Source organism: Mytilus californianus, unplaced genomic scaffold, assembly GCF_021869535.1.
Source record: "Mytilus californianus isolate M0D057914Y unplaced genomic scaffold, xbMytCali1.0.p SCAF_10, whole genome shotgun sequence".
In the NCBI taxonomy this organism is placed as follows: Eukaryota; Metazoa; Mollusca; class Bivalvia; order Mytilida; family Mytilidae; genus Mytilus; species Mytilus californianus.
The window spans coordinates 23,166,484-23,191,913 of record NW_026262582.1 but is presented as its reverse complement, the minus strand read 5'-3'; the positions used below and the strand labels follow the sequence as shown (position 1 = coordinate 23,191,913).

The window sequence follows — 25,430 nt, the reverse complement described above, 5'->3', positions numbered from 1 at the left end:
TTTCTGGTCCTCAAAGTTTCCAAGAGCTGAAAAGTCTGATGAATTTTAACATCTATGTTTAACTTTAAATACTTTTAAAATAAGCGTACAGTAGTGTGTGATTTTATGTGGGCTATGGGTTAAATTATGATTTCCTCGATCTCCTATATTGGAGTTGAAAAATACACATTTTTCATTTGTTTGATCAATTTTTACCAGAGAATACTTTTTGTTCGAACGGTAACACTTTTTGTACAAACGGTAACCATACCGTTGAGGATAACCAGCGTTTCTTTTTTTATTTGCCTTTATTATAATGCTGTGGGACATATCTTACATGATTCCATTTACTGAATTGTTGATAATAATGTTGACAATGAATATTGACTTATTACTTTTTGGAAATAGATTATTTCCATACGATTTAAATGTTGCTATTTTAAAGTCTGTTTAGATATACATCAGTGACATTCATCGTTTGGTTTGAAAAATGTGAATTTTTTTATTTTCTTTTTAGGTCTTTTTTTTTATTTCATTTCTTCTTTTCATTTCGTTTATTCCACCTAGAAAGCTTGGTGTCTCCTCCAAACATCTATATACATTTTTTTGTATTTTTATTGTCTTATAAATGGTGTTGATATATAATACTTGTCACAAGGTACTTGAAAAAAATGACGATGATTAATTCTCTACGCACTTAAATATGATTACCACCTTGTAATTAACACGGTAAATATGTATTTGCTTGTGTATGCCAAGAAGTAGCATGCATTTTCCTCTGTACTTCTACACTTTTAAATACGATTGTTAATTAATGATGAATAACCTGTACATGTAATATGAAGAGAGCTTCCATAGGCTGTGCCTGTTACTTAATCATTTTCATCTCTTAGTAAAATATGTTTAAGATTGTTTTTTTTAAATATTTCTATAGTGCTGAACACTTCTGTTGAAGTGTTTCCCTCGGTTTGAGTTTGTTACCCGAATTTGTTTTTGCTTAATCGAATTATGACTATTGAACAGCGGTATACTACTGTTGCTTTTATTGTACTCGAAATATCTGTCTGATGGAAAATGACTGGATTTGTTTTGATTGATGGACTTAAATGTATTTTAATGTCAAAATGAAATATGTATGATCCCTATGGCCATGTAATTACAGGGAACCTCAACATCGTTCAAGATCGAGAGGTTATAAACTTTCTAAAAAAAGGACCAAAATATCGTCCACCGTCGAAAATAAATTGGGAAGAGTGTCGTCAGGTTATTAAAGATGCTCTTTCATCCTATTGTAAAAAAAGGTGTAAACGGGAGAACTCTGACAAAAAAGTCACTTGATTCCTATTTAAATAAATGTATGCATATTGTTGATATTCGCATATCACATTTCGAAAATAATTAAGAAATAAAAAAAGGAGTAACTAATACGCCTATTTCTAGGATTAAAAACAAAATTCAAGTATTATCAAAGCGGTTTGTGTTCGTACCTGCCGACAAAGCAGCCATCAATGTGGTGGTGGTATTACGTAAATACAACACGGAAGTCCTTAAGAATAAAATCGTACATGCAAATACATTAAAGGCAGTACGCTCCACAGAGAGTCATATAGTAAATAGTAAAAGTATCATGACACTACCACAGCTCAGTTTAAAGCCTCCTCGGAACATTTGAAGGTCCCCACTATGTATTGGTTACATAAACTACACGAAAAACCCGTAAAATATCGTTCCATCTCGGCCACTAGTAAGTGTTCTACTTCTAATCGTTGGGTGCTTTAAATAAGTTCCTTAACTACTATCAAAGAACTAATCGTGAATTTGTGTATTAAAACATATGAAAACAGTAGATTTAACCATTTTTGGAGTGTAAAAAAATTCTTTGGGTGTTTTAGATAAATAACGTGCTTTTGATTGTCCTTTTGACTCGGTTTTTACGTTTCCACTCTTAATACTACGCTTCCACACAATCTTATCAAACAAAAGTTATCCTATCTAATTAAATGGTCGTTTGATACATCTGGTTGCAAATATATTTGGTGGAACTCATATAAAGCCTTTTTTATCTAATGAGAAAGGTAAATATGCTAGATATACTTACTGGAGGTGTGATGAGATGATTAAAGTACTAAATTGTCTTCTTGACATCATTTGTGTACGTTTCGGTATACAGTTTATCGACAGATTGTAGGTATTCATATGGGTACCAATTGTTCCCCTTTAATAGCTGACTTGTTCCATTAATGTTATGAATTACAGTTTATGGCCAAACTCAGTACAGAAACGTCTAAATTCCATATAATTGATAAATTCAACAACACTTACCGTTATCTTGATGATATTTGTTCGTTAAATAATCAAGAGTTCTCTAACTATACTGCTGAGGTTTACCAAAAGGAACTTACTTTGAATAAACCTAATATCATAAGCAATAACTGCCCTTTCCTAGATTTAGATATTTCAGTATTACACCAGAAACTCTACACAAAAAATTTACGACAAAAAGGGACAATTTTTCGGTCTCCATTATCAATTTTCCCCTTTTTGGACAGTGATGTTCCCTTGGGACCGTCTTTCGGTGTTTATATATCCCATATACTATGCTCGTGTCTGTATTGACGTTTTGGATTTTAATGAACGTAATCCATGTATTACTAGTAAATTATTAAGTCAGGGATTTCGTAACCACAAACTAATTAAAACCTTTATATGCTTTACTAAATTGTTTCATAAAGATACAAAGATTTGGTCTGCAGGTCTGGCTGTAAAAAACTTATTTCAAACGGAATAGCACATCCTATATTTTACGGTGATGATGTAAACCGAGCCCGGAAATTTAGATACGATCCGGGTAAACTTATCAAATTGAATCCTTTAAATAAACTTGTTCTAAAAGGTTACATATTCAACAATGTAAATAAATCTTTGAATATTGTTTTATTGGTATAAATATTGATTCTGTTATCAGTAAATTAAAACTATACTAAATATTACACATATGTACTTTCACGGTACTACAATCTGTCGATACGTATAGTTTGACATTGTACAAGGTCATGTGTTTCTCTGACTGTTAATGACATATTTACACCTATCCATTGGATGTTTGATGTTTACTAATTGATATTTTAGTCTTAAATACATGATTTTTTTCATTAGTTGTTATTGGCTTTAAACTAGCTGTCAGTTACTGCGAGTGCTCTCAGATCTGTACTTAGTGTCTTTTTGTTTTTGGGAAGTATAAGTACCCGTCCACGTCCACTCTGTGTTTTTGTTAGATGTATTTCTGTTTGTATCTATATTATGAGTTAAGCCTTTTTCAACTGGTTTTTATAGTTTGTTCTTTTGTTGTACTGTTACACCACTGTCCCAGGTAAGGGAAGGGTTGAGCGCTCACAAACATGTTTAACCCGTCACATCCATTATGTGCCTGTCAGGAGCCTGTAGTTCAGTGATTGTCGTTGGTTCATGTCTGTCATATTTGATATCGTAAATTGTTTTGTTATACATTAGGCCGTTAGTTTTCTCAGTTGAATTGTTTCATATTTTCCAAGTCGGGGCCTTTTATAGACGACTTTACGGTATTGTTTTTTTTATTGTTGAAGGCAGTACGGTTGCCTATAAATGCTTACATGCACATCATTTGAACTTTGGTCGATAGTTGTTTCATTGGCAATCATACATGTACCACATCTCCTTATTTTTATATGGCAATTTTTATTATCAATTTAATTTCTGTGTTCTTTTTTGTCATTTGTGAAGTAAGTTCTTAAAAACACAATCTATAAATTTTGAATATTGTAATAAAATTTAAATATCAAGCCGGAAGATTTATTTACGGGCTTTAGTCACTAAAACCAATAGAAAGTCAGAAGGTCAAGGACAATATCTTAAATTAGAAAAAGTGAAAACATACATCAATTTTCATAAGGGACCATTTCTCACTTATCACAGCGATTTAATTGTAAACTTACCTATAAAACTCGTATTGTATAATGGTTTGTGGTACATGGTTTGTTTTATAAACGATATGTTGACATTTGTAATAATGCAAATGTATCTTGTATGTTTAAACGGGAAAGGTAAGGGAGAATAGTGTATAGTACATGGAGTATGGGCAGTAGTGTAAGATGCATGATGTATGGGCAATAGTGTATGGTGTAAAGGTTAATGGTGTTTGACGGACGGTGTAAGTGTGATACACCACTAAACACTGTAAGCATGTAAGATTTTTTCCCAGGCGAAACTTTTTAGTGTCTGTAATTGCTAAGCCATTATTTTCTTAGACAGAGAAGTTTTCTCTGTAATTCTAACACACGTGTTCTTATTTTTCCTATAATAAGTTCCATGTTCTGTTGGTAATATGTTTTGAACTCAAAACACTTGTTATCTGTAGAATTGTATTTAAACAGACTTTTTCGCTCGTTTTCATTGATATTCTTTAAGAATGGATAATCTGTTCTACACTTTCTATAGTGATGAAGGACGAGTTGTGTCACTGGAAAGATTGATCTGAAAAAGAACCGGACTTAAACAATTGAGACGGTTGGGAAACAAGAAAGGACAGAATAAATTACAAAAAGAGCAACATAGAATTGCTTATACAATGTCAAAAGTAATTGCAATTACGGAATCTACAATATACTACAAATAAAGCCAAAAAATTGAAAAAAAGTATGTCATAAGGGCGCAATCTCATATGATTTTGAATCGTCTTGATCAGTGCCTGATACACAAGTGAAATATTACGTTGAACTGTTGACCCTTCTGGTGGAACTGATTTATCCTCGGTTTTAATTTCTGTCTATTATTTTGGAAACCATAGTATTTTTTTTCCCTTTTTTTTCCTTTATGCATAGTCATGATAGTGTTGTATGTCTTTATCTTCTGATGATTTGTCTATTAATTCAGTTTAACAATACACGGGAGTTTAATGTACAAACCCTATAAAGCAATATTTCCTGGTTTCCGAAACTCTGAATAACGTTAATCATACATCTTAAATGCACAAAGATTAAAGTCTTATGTTACTCAAAAAAATATGTGTTATATACTTAAATGGCTAAGTTTAAATTCAAAATAAAATTATACGTTGAATTTCTAGTAAAAGAAAATACTATATCTTAACAAATCTTTAAAAATGTATTGCTATCAAACTAGTGCTTCCCTGTATTCTAATTTGCAGACATTATTCCATATGCAGTGACCTTGGCAACGAAACCTCTCGTTAGACTTTCTCGAGAGAAAACCGTGACGAAAGAGTGTAACAATATCATTTATATCACTGTTTAACCGTTAAGGAAAAGTTTAGTTTACAAAGGGGAACGCATGGAAAATATAAGAACAAATGAACATCGCTCTATCAATTCACTTCTCATTCACGTGGTCCTTGATTCTGTATTGATTGTTTATCAATTTCATTTACCGGTAAACGTTGGCAAGTAACTCGATGGTTAACTAGCTTGCGATCAACAATCACTATCACTGAATGAAATATTATTTGTCGATAATACGTTAAAAATTAGTAATAAATGTACAAAAAAAACATACCGTTTAGTTTATATGCATGTATTGGTTCAATAATTCCCATATCATTATAATACAAGAAACTCGTTTAATAAGACTTTAAACATATACAGTTGGGATTTTGAAACTTACAGGATCTGACAGGAGAATTGTTTTAAAACAGTTTGCGACAAAAGTAGTTTCATCTTAGAGAAGATTTAGAACAGATTCTGAAAGTTCTTCACTAGAAGAGATTTAGACACTTGTTACCCTATAACAGGTTATGATAGTTTCATCCTTACAACTGATTAACTATAACAATAAGATGTGGTATGATTTCCAATGAGACAACCCTCTACCAGAGACCAAATGACAGAGACGTTTATAACTATAAGTCACCGTACGACCTTCAACAATGAATAAAACCCATATTGCATAGTCAGCTATAAAAGACATCGAAATGACAAATGTAAAACATTTGAAACGAGAAAACTAACTGGATTTATGTACAACACAATGAACGAAAAACAGATATGATATACAGCAACAAACGAAAACCACTGAATTACAGGTTCCTCACAGGGGACAGGCACATACAAAATGTGGCGGTGCTAAACTAGTTTGCTGGCACTAAAACTCTCCCCAAACCTGGGACAGTGGTTTAACAGTACAACATAAGAACACACTCTAAAAATCAGGTGAAAAGACCTTAACTCATCAGATCGATACAAAAATGAATGATATTTTTTATAGAGTTGTAATAAATAAGATATACATCGAATTCATATCACAGTTTTGACAATAGATGACTCTTCAGTGAAAATCTAAAAACTCAAGGAGCTTTTAAACCAACAAAGGAAAAAAAGTATAGCCAAATCCGGGCAAGGAATGAGAGCTTTGCATGAGGGAGATTCATTTCTTAATTTAAAATAAATTACATTTTTTTTTAATAGCAAATATTAATAACACAATAACCGTATTTTGGTGCTAGTACCGAAGTAATTGTCACTGAGCTTGTAATACTCTTTTGGCCTCACAGTCCACTGGTTTAAATTAGGTCCTCTTTGATCAAATAGCTCTTCAACTGGTTAGGTTTTCACACATACTTGGCTTTTAAATATTCAATTTTGACGTTTCTGATGAATGTAAATCTAGGAAAGCGCTTCGACCGCATGGAACATGTTGATTTCATTTTTATTTTAAAAAAAATCAGTTTTCTATGTTACTTTTTGTTATACTCTCTATTCTTCGCACGTGATATCTAAGAAGGAACTTTATCCGATCAAAGTTTTATTAGACCTAAATATCGAAAATCATGTCACTCTCAACCAAAAATTAATCTTTCAGATTCAACGTACTCGCTTATTCTCATACTAAATTTTGCATACCTTTTATATTTTCCAACTGGTCTTATCGTGTGGACTTCAACTGATCCATATTTTGTTCGACTTGGCATATATATAAATTTTAATCTGTCGTTCACTGGTGCTGTGCTTAGTAAATATTTCCCTAGAAAAAGTTCACTCGATTCATTGCTAGGTTTCCACGATGTAATATGCATCTTGACCAAAGGCTGTACTCCTGCCAAATTATTTTCGAAGATTTTATTCTGAAACACATGTAACAATACGAAATTAATGTTTCTAAACAATTGTAAAAAAGTAAAACAAAAATATCGAAAAAACCGAACTCAAAGGAAAATTCAAAACGGATATCATTTGAGCTGCGTCGGATAGAAATCGACCTTATGCAAGTACACATATATATGTGCATGTATAAGACTTTGATTGATTTTGGAACATCCCAATACAAAATAAAAGATGGATTTTGGTCCCTTCTGTAGGGTTCTTATATCAGCTCGTTTTAAAAACAGTTACAGACTTTACATCAAGATTTTTTCTATCCGAAATAAGGTAACAGATGCATTGATATTTATTTGCATCAGGTCGATTTCTATCCGACGCAGCTCATTTATAAAATGCAAAATAAAAAACTCAAACACATCAAACGAATGGAAAACAACTGTCATATTCCTGACTTGGTACAGACATTTTCTTATGTTGAAAAATGTGGATTAAACCTTGTTTTATAGCTAGCTAAACCTCTTGTATGACAGTCACATAGAATTGTAAAGTAAATTTAAAAAGTCCATAAAAACTGACGATATCAAACGTTTTCAACCAATGGATATAGGGGAAAACAACTGTCGTATTTTTAACTTGGGAAAGACATTTTCAAGAAAATGGTGGAAAAAATCTGGTTTTATACATGTTATAGTTAGCTTAACCTCTCTTAACTGATTACTACTGACGTGATTATAGATTTGTTGATGATAGAATTTGATTTTTTCAATTGTTTGTTAACTCTAGTCCATCATAGATAAATAATGGTATTGTACAATCCAACAGACGTGGACCAATTTTAGATTCCAAGGGTCCATACCAGGAAGTTGTCGTATATCAATACAGGAAACTGAATACACGAATATTCACATACTTGTTTTCCATGTAACATCAGTGCACACAACGTATTTACAGAACAGTAATCATAGCTACATATATTTACCCGCCTCTTCCCGTACATCGAGTGCGGGGTGAACCGGTGCGTTACATGGTTTTTTTCTTTTTCTCCCCCTTTTTGTGGTCAAAATTAACCCTTATAAAAACATGTAACCGTAGAAACGTTTGGACTGAAGAAAAATAGAATAATTTGCAAAATAAACAAGTTGTATCATAACAATGAAATCTGTTATTTGATATTATTCACTCTATATACAGTTTGTATGTTGACAAGTAAACTAAATTGATGACCATTGTTGTCAAAATAAATTTGCACGACATAATCTTAATCTTGATCCATGAATATTTCTTAGTAACGATAACACGACTAGTACGTGTCTCTAGTGAATAAATTTGAAAAAAAGACTTTAAAAGTCGGATTTCCCGTACAAAATGCACGTCTAGCTATGAAAGTATTGAAACTTAATTACTCATAAGAAATGATGACTTTTGATACCAAACACCACATAAAAGTAGCAAATAAAACAATTTAAAGCATTTTACAACATACAACAAATGCGTTTGGAAGCAATAAAGAGTAAGTCTTCATGTGTAACACCACCGTAAAAATTACGCGAAAGACGACAAAAGACAACAATAGTAATTAAAATTTCGCTTGCATTTTACATGGGATATGATTAATTTTCGTAATAAGCTAACAAAATCAATGACCGAGTGCTGTAGGAAGTTAATCTACTGTACCAATCGCCTGTCAACACTGGTGCATTCGATTCCAATCTTAATGACTATTATTGCAAGTTTTCCTGCCGAAGGTCGGCGGTTATATCAGGGCACTCCGGCTTCATCCGCCAAAGAAAACTGGGCATTACTATATAGTCAATAGTGCTGAAAGTGTCGTTAACACCAACAATCAATCATCAGCAAAATCTATGTATAATAAAACCACAAACCACTACTAAAACAGCGATCAATTGTTTTAAATGTTTGTATTCGGGCATTTCCTGCTACATATCCTAATGTTATTCCTTCTTTTCCCGTTTACAGGAATAGATTTTTATTTTCATGTTCGTGTTACACTTTGACTTACGATTAACATATGCACAATATGACCGCCAGTCAAATATATGTAGTATATAATGTATTCTCTAAAGGGTGAATTATTTGCATTTGAATGCGATATAGACTTGATACAGCCAATATGTTGGTAATTTGTTTAAACCGTCAGGAATTCAAATGGGTAAGGGTCAAACTTGATGCAAAGGTATTTTGTTTACATTGGTAATTACTTAACATTTGTCTACATATAAGAATATTGTTTTTATAAAAGGTAAACATTTTCACATTCTACTATCTTTTTAATTGTTTTTCAGCTTATAATCGTACAGCACAAAACAATCGACATGTTTGTATTATTATATTTATCAAAGCAAAATTTGATTCTATACACTTTTTCAATGCCTGGAAATCGACTTCTTTTGTATTATGATATTTATCGAAGCAGTATTGGATTTTATATAATTTCGCAATGCATGCATATATTTATTGTCTTTATAACGTTTATATAATATTTATGTTTATATCATGTATATAGTCCAAAATGCAGTTCATACTGGGACATAGTCTGATAAATCATCAGCATCCCCTATGTCTGATATTGGATGTCAGGCATTTATTAGGGGTTCATAAACCATGGATTGCTAAGGAAGTGAAAAATTGCTACCTGCTGGGCCAATTAACAGGTGGTCATCAAGGTGTTTAGTTTTACTGCAACAATTTAAGTTGACAATTTTGTTTCATATTTTGCACCTGCAAAGGTTCGTGTTTACCTTTGTTTTACCGGTGAACTTTCGATAGGAAAAATCAATACAACAAGAAATGAAAAACAAAATGTATCTTTTGTATACTCATAGAAAATATTAATTAATTTGCACATTTTCAAAAATTATATTAGCTTAATCATATGTAAATGCTATCTTAATTAATTACTATCAAAATGATAAAAATTATTATTAATTAGATTAAATTAATTTTGTAATTTATTTCAAATAAAAGTTCTCAGGTTAAAGGTTATAAGAAAAATAACCAAATGTCATAATATAAAGTCAAACTCGGACTTCTCTTGAACTGAATTTTAATGTGCGTATTGTTATGCGTTTACTTTTCTACATTGGCTAGAGGTATAGGGGGAGGGTTGAGATCTCGTAAACATGTTTAACCCCGCCGCATTTTTGCGCCTGTCCCAAGTCAGGAGCCTCTAGCCTTTGTTAGTCTTGTATAATTTTTAATTTTAGTTTCTTGTGTACAATTTGGAGTTTAGTATGGCGTTCATTATCACTGAACTAGTATATATAATTGTTTAGGGGCCAGCTGAAGGACGCCTCCGGGTGCGGGAATTTCTCGCTGCATTGAAGACCCATTGGTGGACTTCGGCTTTTGTCTGCTCTATGGTCGGGTTGTTGTCTCTTTGACACATTCCCCATTTCCAATCTCAATTTTAAAAGTCAGAAAAAAAGGGCTTGTATTATATTTGCCTTCGGGTTTATATGATCCGTTCATCCTATTTTGACTCCTCAAAATTCAAGAGTCTATCCTAAATTGAGGTAAATTATGTGGCCTTCCAATTACCGTTTCGATTCCTAACATCACTGAAGAGACATTAATTGTCGAAATCCGGATATGGTGTACAAATTTTTGCACCTCATGTTTGCGGTATACCATCTTTTCCGCGAGTTTATTGTTTTCTGTTTGGTATTAAATTTATAGTTTAGATCCATTTATTACACCTTGTGATCCGTTTATTTGGCAATCACCAATGGCAGTCAGCAGGGTTTAAGAACATTTGTTGTTCGACCTGTTAGTCAAATATACTTTTTCACAATTTGTGGTCTTTTATATATATATATATATATATATATATATATATATATATATATATAACTCGTCTAAACATCAGCCCAACAATGTTTGTTCTTCCCTCGCCGGGATTCGAACTCATGCTACTGAGATATCGTGACATCAAATCGCCTGCACTGTATCCGACGCGCTAGACCACTCCACCACCTAGGCTTTACAATTATAAAGCTTTCGGTGGCCGGGTTACATTTCCTCGTCAGTTTTAATCTAGCGTCGTTATACAGTACATGACATATAAAGCATGAAGATGGAATTGTTACAGATCAGCTGAAATATCTATTGTAAAGGATCCTACAAATTAATGCAAGATACAATCGCAGAAATAATTATATTTATAAGTACGTCTGAACCAATGACAACTCTACAACAGATTTATCCATCGGATCAACAGCAGTGATGGTGATACATGGCTGTGTACATTTGGTATATTCAACTCGTCTAAACATCAGCCCAACAATGTTAGATCTGTAAATTTGCTTTCGAATCGCCTGCACTGTATCCGACGCGCTAGACCACTCAACCACCTAGGCTTCACAATTATAAAGTTGTCGATGGCCGGGTGTTACCTTTCCTCGCCTGTTAGTGTAGTATTGTCAATTTTGATGATTAAAATCAATCGACCATCTTTTATCGGTATTGTTACACAATCTTTTAGACTCATATATATATATTGATTAAAATCAATCGACCATCTATTTATCGGTATTGTTACACAATCTTTTAGACTCATATATATAAAAGATTGTGTAACAATACCGATAAATAGATGGTCGATTGATTTTAATCATCAAAATTGACAATACTACACTAACAGGGAAAATTATATGAGTCTAAAAGATTGTGTAACAATACCGATAAATAGATGGAAAACAAAACACTAAAAAGTGTTGAATATCATCGCACAAAGATGGAAAAACTGAACAGATGATATAAATGCAAATATTTCGGCTCAACAAATGGCCTTCCTCAGTGTTAAAAGTTTTCACAATACTGATATATAATGTATAAGGTGTAAACATAGATCAGTAATAATACAGGTAAGTTTTGGTCGATTGATTTTAATCATCAAAATTGACAATACTACACAAACAGGGAAAATTATATGAGTCTAAAAGATTGTGTAACAATACCGATAAATAGATGGAAAACAAAACACTAAAAAGTGTTGAATATCATCGCACAAAGATGGACCAAAACTTACCTGTATTATTACTGATCTATGTTTACACCTTATACATTATATATCAGTATTGTTAAAACTTTTAACACTGAGGAAGGCCATTTGTTGAGCCGAAATATTTGCAATTATTGTATAATTTATATCATCTGTTCAGTTTTTCCATCTTTGTGCGATGATATTCAACACTTTTTAGTGTTTTGTTTTCCATCTATTTATCGGTATTGTTACACAATCTTTTAGACTCATATAATTTTCCCTGTTTGTGTAGTATTGTCAATTTTGATGATCCAATACCTACTAAGTTTACTGGTTGGTAGATTCTTATAGACTCTATCTATATATATATATATATATATACATAATATATTAAGACAAGTGAAACAATGATAATGATTAATATCAATTTTTGGTGAGAAACAACTTATGAATTAAGTTTTCTGGCAAGCCTTGCTCTTATATCTTGGCCTCCCTATTGCGACATGTTTCAAAGCAACAACAAAAAAGTATGTTTTTAAATTTATATCCCATACAGTTCAAATGGGGTAAACAAGTCAGCCCATTGAAAAATTAATAAAGGCGTCTCTATATTATATGGTGTGAAGCGAGGGAGTAGGATCTCCGAACTTTTCCAATTGACGATTGCACAAGGAAGCTATTAAACCAAGTGTTCCAAGTGGTGAAGTGAAGTTGAAATCATTCCTTCGTAAATTTTACGGACGCCATTACGAGTTGGTTGACCGTTATGGAATATCTGTTTCACAGATGACGACGAATATGTTCCAATTGTCGTAACTACAATCTCGTTCTCTTCCTACGAATGTGACCTACCGAATTAAACATATCCCCGGTTTTGTACTCACATAAGCAACACGACTGGAGCACCTGAGATCACTCCCAGTTTTTGGTAGGTTTCGTGTTGCTCAGTCTTTGGTTATCTATGTTGTTTTGTGTACTGTTGTTTGCCGGTTTGTCTTTTCCCTTTTTAGCCATGGCGTTGTCAGTTTATTTTCGGCTTTGTATGCACATGGTTTCAATAATTGATAAATTGATGATGTCCACAATGAATAAGACTTTCATATCATAAAAAAATCGTACACTTTAAATAGAAACGAGCTTTTTTATTTTGTTTTGATTATCTTTATTGGTTCTTACACACTTATTATGTAAACATTTAGATGGCACCCTTTGTCTATCAAGTTACCACAAATGTGAAAAGTTTTCATATTTGTCGGGATTTATGTTTAAATTGTTAGTAACCAACAAAGTATTCGACATTAATTCAACATTTATTTCAACTTTTGCAACAAACAAGGGATAAAAGTAAATGTTTTAGGTTCTTATTTGTTTGGAATCATGGCTCGCATCGTAAAATAATAACCAAAAATATTCAAACTGAAATTTAATATCTTTAATGCAATTATCAACGACAGGGTAAAATACAACAGACCCTGTTAAACGCCAAGACAGATGTCATTACCATCATCATCTTTACATTTGACCGAATCTAATTCCCAACTATTTTACGTAGGAATCAAGCTAAGAATCTTGCAAGGAGTGATATGTAGGACATTTATCTGCTATAGTTAAATTGATTCAACTTGAGGCAGAATTTGTATAAATGGCAATTAGCACACAGACATTCACGCTATTGCTTTTGAAAAATCTCTACCTAGCAACACGGTGTTTAATGGCCTGCAAACCATACATTTGTAGTGTGTTTCTATTCAAAATAAGATAATAATGATGGAAGGTTTAGAAAATGTATACTAGATCTTACAATCTATAATGTTCAACTTAAAAAGATAACATTTGAAAAGATGGATACAAGCAAGGAAACTTGATTACCATAACAACTAAATTATCAAATATTTTCATGTTGGAGAAATGTTAAAATTGGGAATTTTCAAATTGTATTATCTCTCCAAACCAGGGTGATCGAATTGGCGTATTTGGTCATACTATTGCAGTTAACTCTTGTTTAAAACCTATCAAAAATAAAAAAATATGTAGCCTAGTACAGAATATTGTAAATAAGTTAATAATGTCTTAATGTTTTTTACAATATTTATGCATTATTTTTTCAATAATCATATAAATAAGCTTTCTGTAGACAACCTTTTTCACTTTTTTGTTGAAGTACTGATTAAATGTGAACAATGCTATTATACAATTTTAAAAGATAGGCTTTTGAATTTTTAAGCAATGGCATAGATAATTTTTTTGAAAATGGTCTGTTAAAGATTAATTTGATCCGTTTTTCTATCAGCTTGTTTAAAAAATCAATCTTGAGATTGATGCAGAAACATATCTAAGTAGGATGATAAAGGGGGTGCAACTGTAAAAAAAATTGTTTGTACCTCAAAATGAAAATAACGTCACGTCATTTGTTGACTTTCAATTGTTCAGGTTTTGGTGTTCACTTTTGAAAATATTGCCCAGAATGCATTACATTCTGAAAAGGCGAATAGCTTTTGGCTATTACATTAAGATTCCTTTTGGTCATATAACGGATCACGTGTTTCGGTACTTGTACACCCTTGACTTTCAAATATTTGGCTTTACGTGTTTCTGATAATGGCATATTGAACGCATAAATATACAATAAATGTACATTCAAACGTGTTGAACCCCGCCACATTCTATGTGTACCTGTACCAAACCAGGAGCCTGTAAATAAGAGGTTGTCGTTGGGTCATGTTGTTCCTTTTTTATTTTTTCGTAAACTATTTATTTGCAAATTAGGCCTTTAGTTTTTCTCAATTGAATTGTTTCATATTTATCATGTCAGGGTCTTTCATAGCCGACTATACGGTATGTTTTTTTTACTCATTGTTAAAGGCCGTACTATTGCCTATAATTGCGTACATCCACTTCCGTTTAATTTTGAATGGTAGTTGTCACATTAGCAATCATACCACATCTATTTATTTTCATATTGTCGGAAAATATAAAATGTATTTGTATATTGTTGTACGAGCTTTAGAAACAGGACGGAAAGTTAGGCTCACCGAGAGTTTCTGCTGTTTTGAAGCGAGTAAAAATAAATGTTAGATTTCCAACAATGTACATATATTGTTTTATTCTGCAATTTTTACTCGTCACTTAAAGTTGTAGTTATTTCAATAAAAATAAATATCTCTGAATTTTTCAAAGAAATCGACATAATTTAAAAGCGGACCGCGAAGAGGACCTTATAATGAAATTTCATGAAAATTCACGAAGTGCTGTTACCATTTCTTACGAAAAAGCAGGTTGTCATGAGGAATTCAAGAAATTTAAAAGAAACACTTAAGCGTGTCAAAAGAAATTGCGGAAAGGCAGAAAGAACATTTTTAGAAACTGGGGCTTTCAACTGCAGATGGGATAATACTGAAACAATAACAAGGAATGGTTGTATTTGCTATTTTAGAATTAACTTCAACTGTCGTAATTTGAATATGTTATGATATTTTCTTCAGTAAGTGGCACACGAAAAAATTTATAAGAGAAAGATTAAGAAAATTAAATATTTTTGGCTTTAAATGTCGACATAACATAAAGACCTCTTCATGAAACACGTATCGTCGTTTCGAAAATGGGTAACATTATATTTGGTATATACTCACTAACATCTGTTTCAATGAGAACCCATACTTTGTAACATTTGGTACAAACAATTCATCCTTGTCAAGTACTGCAACATATTTGTAGCCATACAAACGGGACTGACAGTCATGCATAATAACTTGTAGATCAACCCAGGCGGGGTACGATGTGTCTCCGGCGGCTCGCGGGATTTCTTCTACAAGAAAGGTTTAAAACCATGAATGCTAACATGTATTAAAAATGTGACAATATAATCGAATATAACTTATAAACATAATAAAAACAGTTGAAATCAATTCAGTAGCTGAATTGTTCGTCTAAATATAGAAAAACAAAATAAATAAAAAACATATTTACATAAGACAAATGGTCCGTGTAGCACTTATCAATTCAAAATTTAAAATAGTTTTCAAATTTTAGATTTTTTGGAATTTTGATCAAAGTTTTAAAATATCACAATTTCAAATTTTTAAAAAAATTAAAAATTTTTTCACCAAATAATTAAAATTTTAAAATTCTAAATATCGTTTTTAAATTTGATAGTTTAGATATTTGATCAAACTTTAAATGTACTAAACTTAACGTGCAGTTTTGATTATTTCGCTTTTTGAAAGTTTGATTTTTGACATTTTTGATTAACATATCAAAAATAGAAAAGGGGAGAAAAGAGGGGTACCTGTTAACACGGCTCTGATTATGATCATTTTTAGTAAGGAATAAAAAAGCACGAAGTATATCAAATCAGTTTTAATTACAAAGTAAACAATTTAAAGAAGAATTATGATTTTTATAAATCATATTAGACATCACAGTATCCTGAAATTTTTTATGTTGTGCATCTATTAAAAAAAAATTTAACCTATTTAAACTGGCATCAAACAAGTTGATTTACTTTTTTAAAAAAACTCTATTATCTTGTGTCCCCAGCGCCCAACATTTGGGAGTAACAGTGAAAACCGACCAACTCGCATTTAGCCAAATAGTAATATTTGACGTTTGAGCGTTCTGATGAAGGTAGATCCAAAAAAAGCGCTTCGGTCGCAATCAATTTTTAACGTTTTGTTTTCATTTTTTATCGATTGCATGACGATAATATATTGCCTTTTATGATTGATTTCAGTTCCAATAGATATAAGAAGATGTGGTATGAGTGCCAATGAGACAACTCTCTATCCAATTCACAATTTATAAAAGTAAACCGTTATAGGTCAAAGTATGGTCTTCAACATGGAGCCTTGACTCACACCGAACAGCAAGCTATAAAGGGCCCATAAAATTACTAGTTTTAAACCATTCAAACGGGAAAAACATCTGTCTAATCTATATAAAAACGAGAAACGAGAAAAACTTATCTGAAACAATAGTGTAACATCACAACATAGAAATACACAAGTATTGATAAAGACGGAATACTGAATTTATGGTGTCGCAATGTAAGTTGTGATAGGCGTGCTTCAGCTCCCCCCTAGACAAAATGTGTACCAGTTCAGTGATAACGGACGTCATACTAAACTCCGAAATATAACAATGAACTTAAATTAAAATCATACAAGACTAAAAAGGCCAGAGGCCCATGAATTGTGACAGGCGCACAAATGGGCGGGGTTAAACATGTTTTGTGAGATCTCAACCCTCCCCTTTAACCTAACAATGTAGAAAAAAACAAACACACAGCAATACGCACAGTAAAACGCACTTTACAAGAAGTCCGAGTCCTACGTCAGAAAAGGAAACAAAATAAACTAATCAAAATGACAATGATATATAAATTAATAAAGGACTACTAGCAGTTACTGACATACCAGCTTCAGACCTCAATTAAACTAATTGAAAGATTATGTCTTCATCATATGAATATCAAGCACAATCTCTTCCTGTTGTATTTATTGCTAATTTGTTATCATTTTAAACATGCATGAAATATATGCCACTGGCAACCAATAATCGATCATTTAAAATAGTTCGTTTACATACAAATTACAAAGAAACTCAGGTTTCAACTGCCTCGGGCAAAGTAGCCCTTAGATGGATTTTGATATGACCAAACACCTTTTCAATTGCTTCGGTTCTTATATTTACTTGACTTTCAAATATTCAGTTTTAGCGTTCTGTAGGTGAATGTTTTAATTAAAATTCAGCGTTTTACATTGTCCTGGTTTTTCGAGAGCAACATTGGTGTATGGCCAAAAATTAAAAATCCATCATGCAGACATCGTGGCACTCTCTTTACACGCCCCATTCTTACTGGACAGGTACTGTCTTCTTTTACTTTGCTGAAAGTTGATTGTTGAACGATAACTTATAAATGCACAAATAACAAATACGGAACTATCCCTTAATACAAAAAAATCCCGTTTCCTTTTATTTGCTATTTAAAAAAGTTGCGGATTGAGGACCACTAATCGAGCTACGTATATGATAAATGCATATACTTTTTACAAGCATCAGTCCAAACATGGACTACAAAATAACCATTTAACTTCAAAAGTGGGAGTATGGTTGTTTTGTCGAGGTGAGAATTTTTATTTCGCGCTAAGCGCGAACTATTTATTAAGTTTTTCAACGTAATTAATCAAATTATTTGGTTCATAAGTTAACACTATATGGCATGGGGAAAATCTGGGTACAGAATTTTTTTTTTTTTTTGTCCTCTGCTTGTACAGAATATTTTTTCCCCATCAAATTGGGGATCAGAATATTTGTTTAGGAAAAAGACATACCTCCCTTTGAAGTTAAATGATCGTTCCCTCACTAGGCCCCCACCTTTTCAAATTCATTGATCCGCACCTGAAAAATGTACCATTATTTTGGGAGGTCAAATATAGTGTCACCTTAGTGACAATATTTATATTTCGGATTCCCAAATAGATTACAATTTATCGCTGTTATAAACTTTTAAAAATTAATTTCAATTTTTAAAATGCCGACATCTACAAATGGATAGATGAACGCTTAATGTACAGCGGCAACTATTACATAAGTATGCAGGCTGAAAATAATGTAAATGGTATACGTTTATATGATATGAATGTGTTCAGCTTTTACAAAACCTTCTAGCGATGAGATTGATGTTAACGTTTACTTGTTTTGGCCTTTTTAATTTTATTTGACTGTATTGGCTTTGAAAGCTGTGGTCACACCTTACCGGGAAGCTCGAAAGGACGCCAAACGGATGAAAAAAAAATTTTCCGTTGACAAAATTTTTATCCGTGGGGAGTCCGTTAGTGTGCTGACCGAATAAAACGGACGCATAACGAATGACTAACAGACACACACAGGATATGCAACGTACGAGAAACTGTAACGTACCGGAAAGAACGGATGTCGTACATCCAACGGAAAAGTACCGCATAAAACGGACACCGAACGGAAGCGTACCGGAGAAAACGGATGAACAAGATAAGCCGAAAATTAAAGGCAGCAATAATAATACATGTAAATCACATAATCACGTATGTCAGGAATATGACAGTTGTTATCCATTCGTTTAATGTTTTTGAGCTTTTGAATTTACTAGATTAGGGAATTTCCTTTTTGAATTTTCCTCAGAGTCCAGTAATTTTGTGATTTTACTTTTTATACACGAGACCTTAAAATAATTTAAAAAGTCGTGCAACTGGTTTTAGTTTATTCATCAAAATGCCACCAAAGGGTAGGGGTGGAAGAGGAAGGGGAAAAATGTCAGATCCATCATGAATAACAAACATTCAAGAAATCTGACATACCAATAGTTGGCATTTCTAACGAGAAATTTTTATTGGCATTTTATTTTTTTTACATTCGGTACGAGTCCGTTTTTATCGTTATCCTTCCGTTCATGTCCGTTTAACATCCGTTCATCATCCGTTTTACTACCGGTAGAAGTCCGTTGGTGAATTTGTCTACCGGTCCTCCAACGGATATATAACGGACAAGTAACGGATACAAAACGGAAAGGGAACGGACGAGAACCGTAAAAAACAGAAGACTACCGGACGTTCAACGGACACTTCATGCGTTGGACGTCCGTTCAAAGTTTTGAACATGCTAAAAATTTTCCACCTGACAGAACGAACTTCGACGGAGAAAACGGACATAAAACGGATATGGACGGACGTCTAACGGATAAGAACGGACTTCTAACGGACATGAACGGATTGAAAAAAGTTTTCCGTTCGGCGTCCGTTCGCGCTATCTGATAAGGTGTGACCAGGGCTTAAAGAACTGAAATAGTTGATTAAAAGGTTAAGGATGATCGTTCAAAATGTACAAGCAATGATTTCATCTGCCGACATGATTGCAGAAAGTAAGAAGTCGTAGAGCAAAACAGAAAAATTTGAAATCAAATATGAGATAACACAACGTGTATTGAGCCATTTTATTGCTTATAGTTCAGTAAAAAATATATATATACATACTAAACCTAACTATACTATTTGACCTACTACGAGTTGGTCAATTTGCACTGTTACTCCTAAATGATGGGCGCTTGGTAAACCACATAGTTCTGAATTATTTATCTGAAACGCTATAAAGCTTATGTTAGAGATTTTCAAAACGTAAATCAACTTGTTTGATGCCAGTTTAGATAGGTTTACATTTTTTTTTTCAGTAGATGCAAAACCTTAAAATTTTCAGGATACTGTTATCTCATGTGATGTCCAATTTGTTTAAAAAAAATTTCTTTAGATTATTTATTTTACACTAAAAAATGATTTGCTATATTTCGTGCTTTCTTTTCTAAGGTTAGAATCATCATAATCAGAGCCACGCGTCTTGTTTTAAAATTAATTCTCTTCTTTTGAGAAATATTTATTTTGTTATCCAATTTTTAACCGCTTTCAACTGTCTGCCTCTGGTTTTATTTTATACATTAACTTTTAAGTAAAACTTTTCACTTCATTTTGTTTCGCTTCTTTCCGCTTTTATTTCGTTTCGCAGTTTACAGGTATACTTCGTGCTTTTTATTCCTAACTAAGAATGATCATAATCAGAGCCGTGTTTACAGGTACCCCTCTTTTCGCCCCTTTTCTATTTTTGATATCTTAATCAAAAATTGAAAAAATCAAACTTTCAAAAAGCGAAATAATAAAAACTGCTTGTTAGGTTTAGTACTTTTAAAGTTTGATCAAATTTCTAAACTATCAAATTTAAAAACGATATTTAGAATTTTAAAATTTTAATTATTTGGTGAAAATTTCAAAATTTGAACACTTTGATCAAAATTCCAAAAATCTAAAATTTGAAAACTTTTTAAAACTTTGAATTGATAAGTGTTACACGGACCACAAATGTACAAACATTAATCTTTGAGAATATTATGAAACTTTTATTGACATTTTGAATACATTTTATCGTAAATATCAAAATAAATACCATAATAAACTACGACTTATATCGGCTTGTTGGTATTAAACCAAATTGGCCCTTTCAGAAAATGTCATATAAACAGGACAATGTAAACAAAGCATGTTTTTTTATACTTTTTATATCAACAAGATGATAGAATACCTTTTTGCGGAAAATCGAAGTCTCGAATAATTTCTGCATAACCAATAGACTCATAATATTCTAAAACAAGCATTGCTTGCATATTTAGTTTATAAGTGTATGTAAGTACTTTGTCGACACCGAGTAACCGTTGGACCTCAAACCACTCCAAAATCACCTTAGCATCCATATTCCCATAACTAATTTTACTACAGACAGCTAATCCTGATTCATTTTTCACCGGAACTTCAATCTTTATGTAATATTCCTCATGTCCCGAACAATGTTGTGGTCCTTCAGATACAGACACTTTCCTGATAGAGGAAACATTCACTGGACACATATACTGAACAGAATGAAGTAGTCCCCTATTTAAAAAGGTTGCTCTTTTCCTTGTTGAGTTTATGTAAAACTGTGTGTTGTCTTCTCTGAAGAAACAACATGTGAAATTAATCTTGTCTAGTAACACTTTCTTTTCCCATCCGTTAACTATTACAACTTTTCCTCTCCCATCAAATTCATGTGTTATATCTTCTATCAAAATTGCAGAATACATGTATACGTTCGAACTGACTGCTTGTTTGTATGGATTTGATTTGTGATTGTTGATTTTATCCTGTAGAGCTGAAATCGCTGGCTCTGGGTATGGATTTGGATTTTCAATCAATGTGTCTCTAATCACATTAGTCTTCTGTAAGGTTTTTAGCTCTTGTTTCTTAGCACAGTAGTAATTTTGTTTATCAAACAAAATAATCCCATTCAAGAGAATTACAATGAAACATATAACAGCAATTGTTTGCAGCCTTAAACGACGTAATTTAGCTATTTGGAATATCATGCCTACAACAAAAATATATGAAAATTACAATCTATAAAAGAGGGGCGAAAGATACCAAAGGGACATTCAAACTCATAAATCGAAAATAAACTGACAAGGCCATGGCTAAAAAAGAAAAAAGACCAACAGACAAACAATAGTACACAAAACACAACATAGAAAACTAAAGACTGAGCAACACAACCACCATCAAAAACTAGGGATGATCTCAGGTGCTCCGGAAGGGTAGGCATATCCTGCTCCACTGCATTGTGTGTTTTCGGAGATCGTTTATGGATGATTTCGGTTGAAAATAAAACTTTACGACAAAAGAGATGATTTCAGCTTCCCAATTGTGAACTTTCCATTTCTATGTAGCAACATTCCAGCAGCGCCTGCATACGGAGTATATATCTCCCAATTGATACGATATTCCTGGGCTGCTTGTATTTCCTATCATGATTTCCTTGATAGAGGATTGCTGCTCACAAGGAAGCTATTAAACCAAGAGTTCCAAATGGTGAAGTTGAAATCATCCCTTCGTACATTTTACGGACGCCATCACGAGTTGGTTGACCGTTATGGAATAACCGTTTCACAGATGATATCGGATATGTTCCTTATGTCGTAACTACAATACCCTTACCTTTTCACGAATGTGACCTACCGAATTAGACTATTTACCGGATTTGTAATAACATAAGCAACACGAAGGGTGCCACATGTGGAGCAGGATCTGCTTACCTTTCCGGAGCACCTGAGAAAACCCCTAATTTTTGGTGGGGTTCGTGTTGCTTAGTCTTTAGTTTTCTATGTTGTGTCATCTGTACTATTATTTGTCTGTTTATCTTTTTATTTTTGGCCATGGCGTTGTCAGTTTGTTTTCGATCTATGAGTTTGACTGTCCCTCTGGTATCTTTCGTCCCTCTTTTACCTTCATCAGGAATACTCAATTCTTGTCCATATTGATTACGAAAATTGATAGCTAAGCAAACGGATCAAGGCTATCAAATTAATTGCTATTACGATAAAATTGCGTTGTTTTTTCGTTTCATTCAGTTTGGAAGCAACCTTAACATACACGACAAAAATATTAAGCGCAATTGTTATAAGTTTGCATTGAAAATAATTTCAGGTCAAAAAAGTAAACTTACCTGAAAAGTGTATCTTCCTTTTGGTTTTACGAATTTGAAAATAAAATTAATAATTAAAAATATTGTTTTCAGTCGAATACAAATGCATACAATGAACCCGATTTGCTAAACAATCTTTAAAGTACGATTTTGTCCGCATATCTATGTATATTTTTCAATCAGATCGAAAGTCTATTTGTTTTTCAATATTGCTATGCTTTATGTCGCAGATGGATCTGCGATAAAGATCAACAGTTATAGTAAGGTATATGTACGGTAATGAGATTATTTACTATAATTGTTGATATTACTGAAATATATAACTTTTTAAGTGAAGCCGATATAAGGGTAATCAGTACTTTTTTTGTTATCCACACTTTTAAACTTGACGTAGATTGATAAAGAAAAAGCAATAACAGGATGTAGCTACACAAATGAAACTCAAACTCATGATTTTCCATTCTACAATATATATATATATGATTTACTATAAAACCCGATCTACAAAAAAACCAACTAAAATAGAACATGAAAAAAACTAGATATCCTGTTTTCTGACATTAAGGACAGAATTCTGAAAATATTAATTAACAAAAAATATTAATAAAACTACATACGTTCATACTTCTTTCATTTTTTCACACATTTAAATGATTTGAAATTCGTTAGGAATATTTTAACATGATTTATTTGTGGACCATTTGTCAATTTCGCAACCAAAATCACGCGGGTTTGTTTTAGACCTTACGCGCCCATACATAAGGATCGCTTAAAATACAAATTTGGTAAACCCTGATGAAATCTACCAATGGTAGGGCATTCAATTTACTACAAGCAAATAGGCGGCAAGATATGTTTAAGTTCTCAATTTTATAAAACATTTAATTAACTTAAACTTAACAAACCAAATCAAATCAAATGAAATTTGACCTTCTGCCTCTTGTAGTCTGTAATGTAATGCTTAAGAATGGTGTTACATTCTTTTGAAGCTCATCTAAAAATGTCTAACATTGGATGTATTTACATGCACCGTTTGAATGTAAGAGAATTCTGGAACATTAGTAGAGAAACGTTTTGAATCATCCTCTTTTGTTAATGTGTTTTCTACTTCAAATGATGTGTCAATATATCATCATCAAGAAAATGGTAAGTTTATTGTTGAATTTATCACTTAAATGGCTGGCATTTAGACTGGTCTTTACTGATTTTGGCTGTGATTCAAAACAGAACGGGAATAAATTTGCTCTTTAAGGGCGCTATTGCCCATAGGAATATCTACAACCTGTCGATAAACTGTATTAAGGAAACGTACAAAAATATTGTTAGGGATAAAATTTGCAGCTTTAATCATCTCGTCATACTTCCAGTAAGTTTATGAGTAGCGAATGATACCAAAGGGACATTCATTAAGTTTATCTACCGGAATGAAACATGCATACTTTTCTTGGTATTATGTCTTATAATCGTGAATAATATGTTTGTATCTTTGATACTAAGGGCTTTTGGAAAAAGTTGCTGAACTTTCATTGTCCATTTCAAAATCATCACTAGTTTCTAAGACTAAAGACATTATAAGTTTATTAAAACATTTTATAGACATTTTTTTATGTTTTATTATGAAAGTTCTCCGTAACCCTATAGTTGTCTTTCGATATGTATACGTTTTTCGGTTGCAGTATAACTAGTGTATACCAATGAATTTCCTTTTACTCATATTATCATTTTTTTTTATATTTCACAATCATAGCTGTCTTTACAATATTTGTATTCATGCTCATGGTTGTGGTTTTAACTACTGAATTGACGACGAGACAGTACTCCTATGTAGTGATACGGTCATTGTCTATGATTTGACTATTTAAAACATTTTGAATTATTCGAAACTCTAAGAGTTTTTTTAACGCAACCATATCGATAGCGCTAGCAAAAACTGGCATAACATTTTCAAATTTTGAGTATACAACGTTCTTCAACTTAATTTTTGAATTGGTCTTTCAACTGTTTTAATTCGAGCGTCGACGATGAGACATGTGTAGATAAAATATGTGTCTGGTGTACTAATTTATAAGCTCTGTATCTTTTATGAATGATTTTGAGTTATTATTTGGTAATGCTGTTCGGAATTGATTTCTTTTGAATCGTTTTGAGGACCACTTATGAGTCTTAAAGCTTTTTACGTGTTCAACACACAATTGACAAATACCACTGCTAATGCCAACTTTTCGCATCAAGAATAACGCTGTCCAAGAACCAGAACATAGTTTAAGTAATGTCTTAGAAGAGAGGCGAAAGATAACATAAGGACATTCAAACTCATAAATCGAAAATAAACT

General features: G+C 32.5%; 1 protein-coding gene across 1 annotated transcript; it reads right to left on the bottom strand.

Annotated features, from left to right (window-relative positions):
* Positions 1–2,939: 2,939 nt before the first annotated feature.
* LOC127717789 (uncharacterized) lies at positions 2,940–23,216 on the bottom strand. Its single transcript, XM_052223616.1, has 5 exons — positions 23,119–23,216; positions 21,169–21,987; positions 15,699–15,874; positions 6,870–7,090; positions 2,940–4,488 (listed from the first exon to the last, which is right to left on the bottom strand). The coding sequence occupies exons 2-5, from the start codon at positions 21,983–21,985 to the stop codon at positions 4,251–4,253; spliced, it is 1,452 nt and encodes a 483-aa protein (XP_052079576.1). The 5' UTR covers positions 21,986–21,987; positions 23,119–23,216; the 3' UTR covers positions 2,940–4,250.
* Between the last annotated feature and the right edge of the window lie 2,214 nt (positions 23,217–25,430).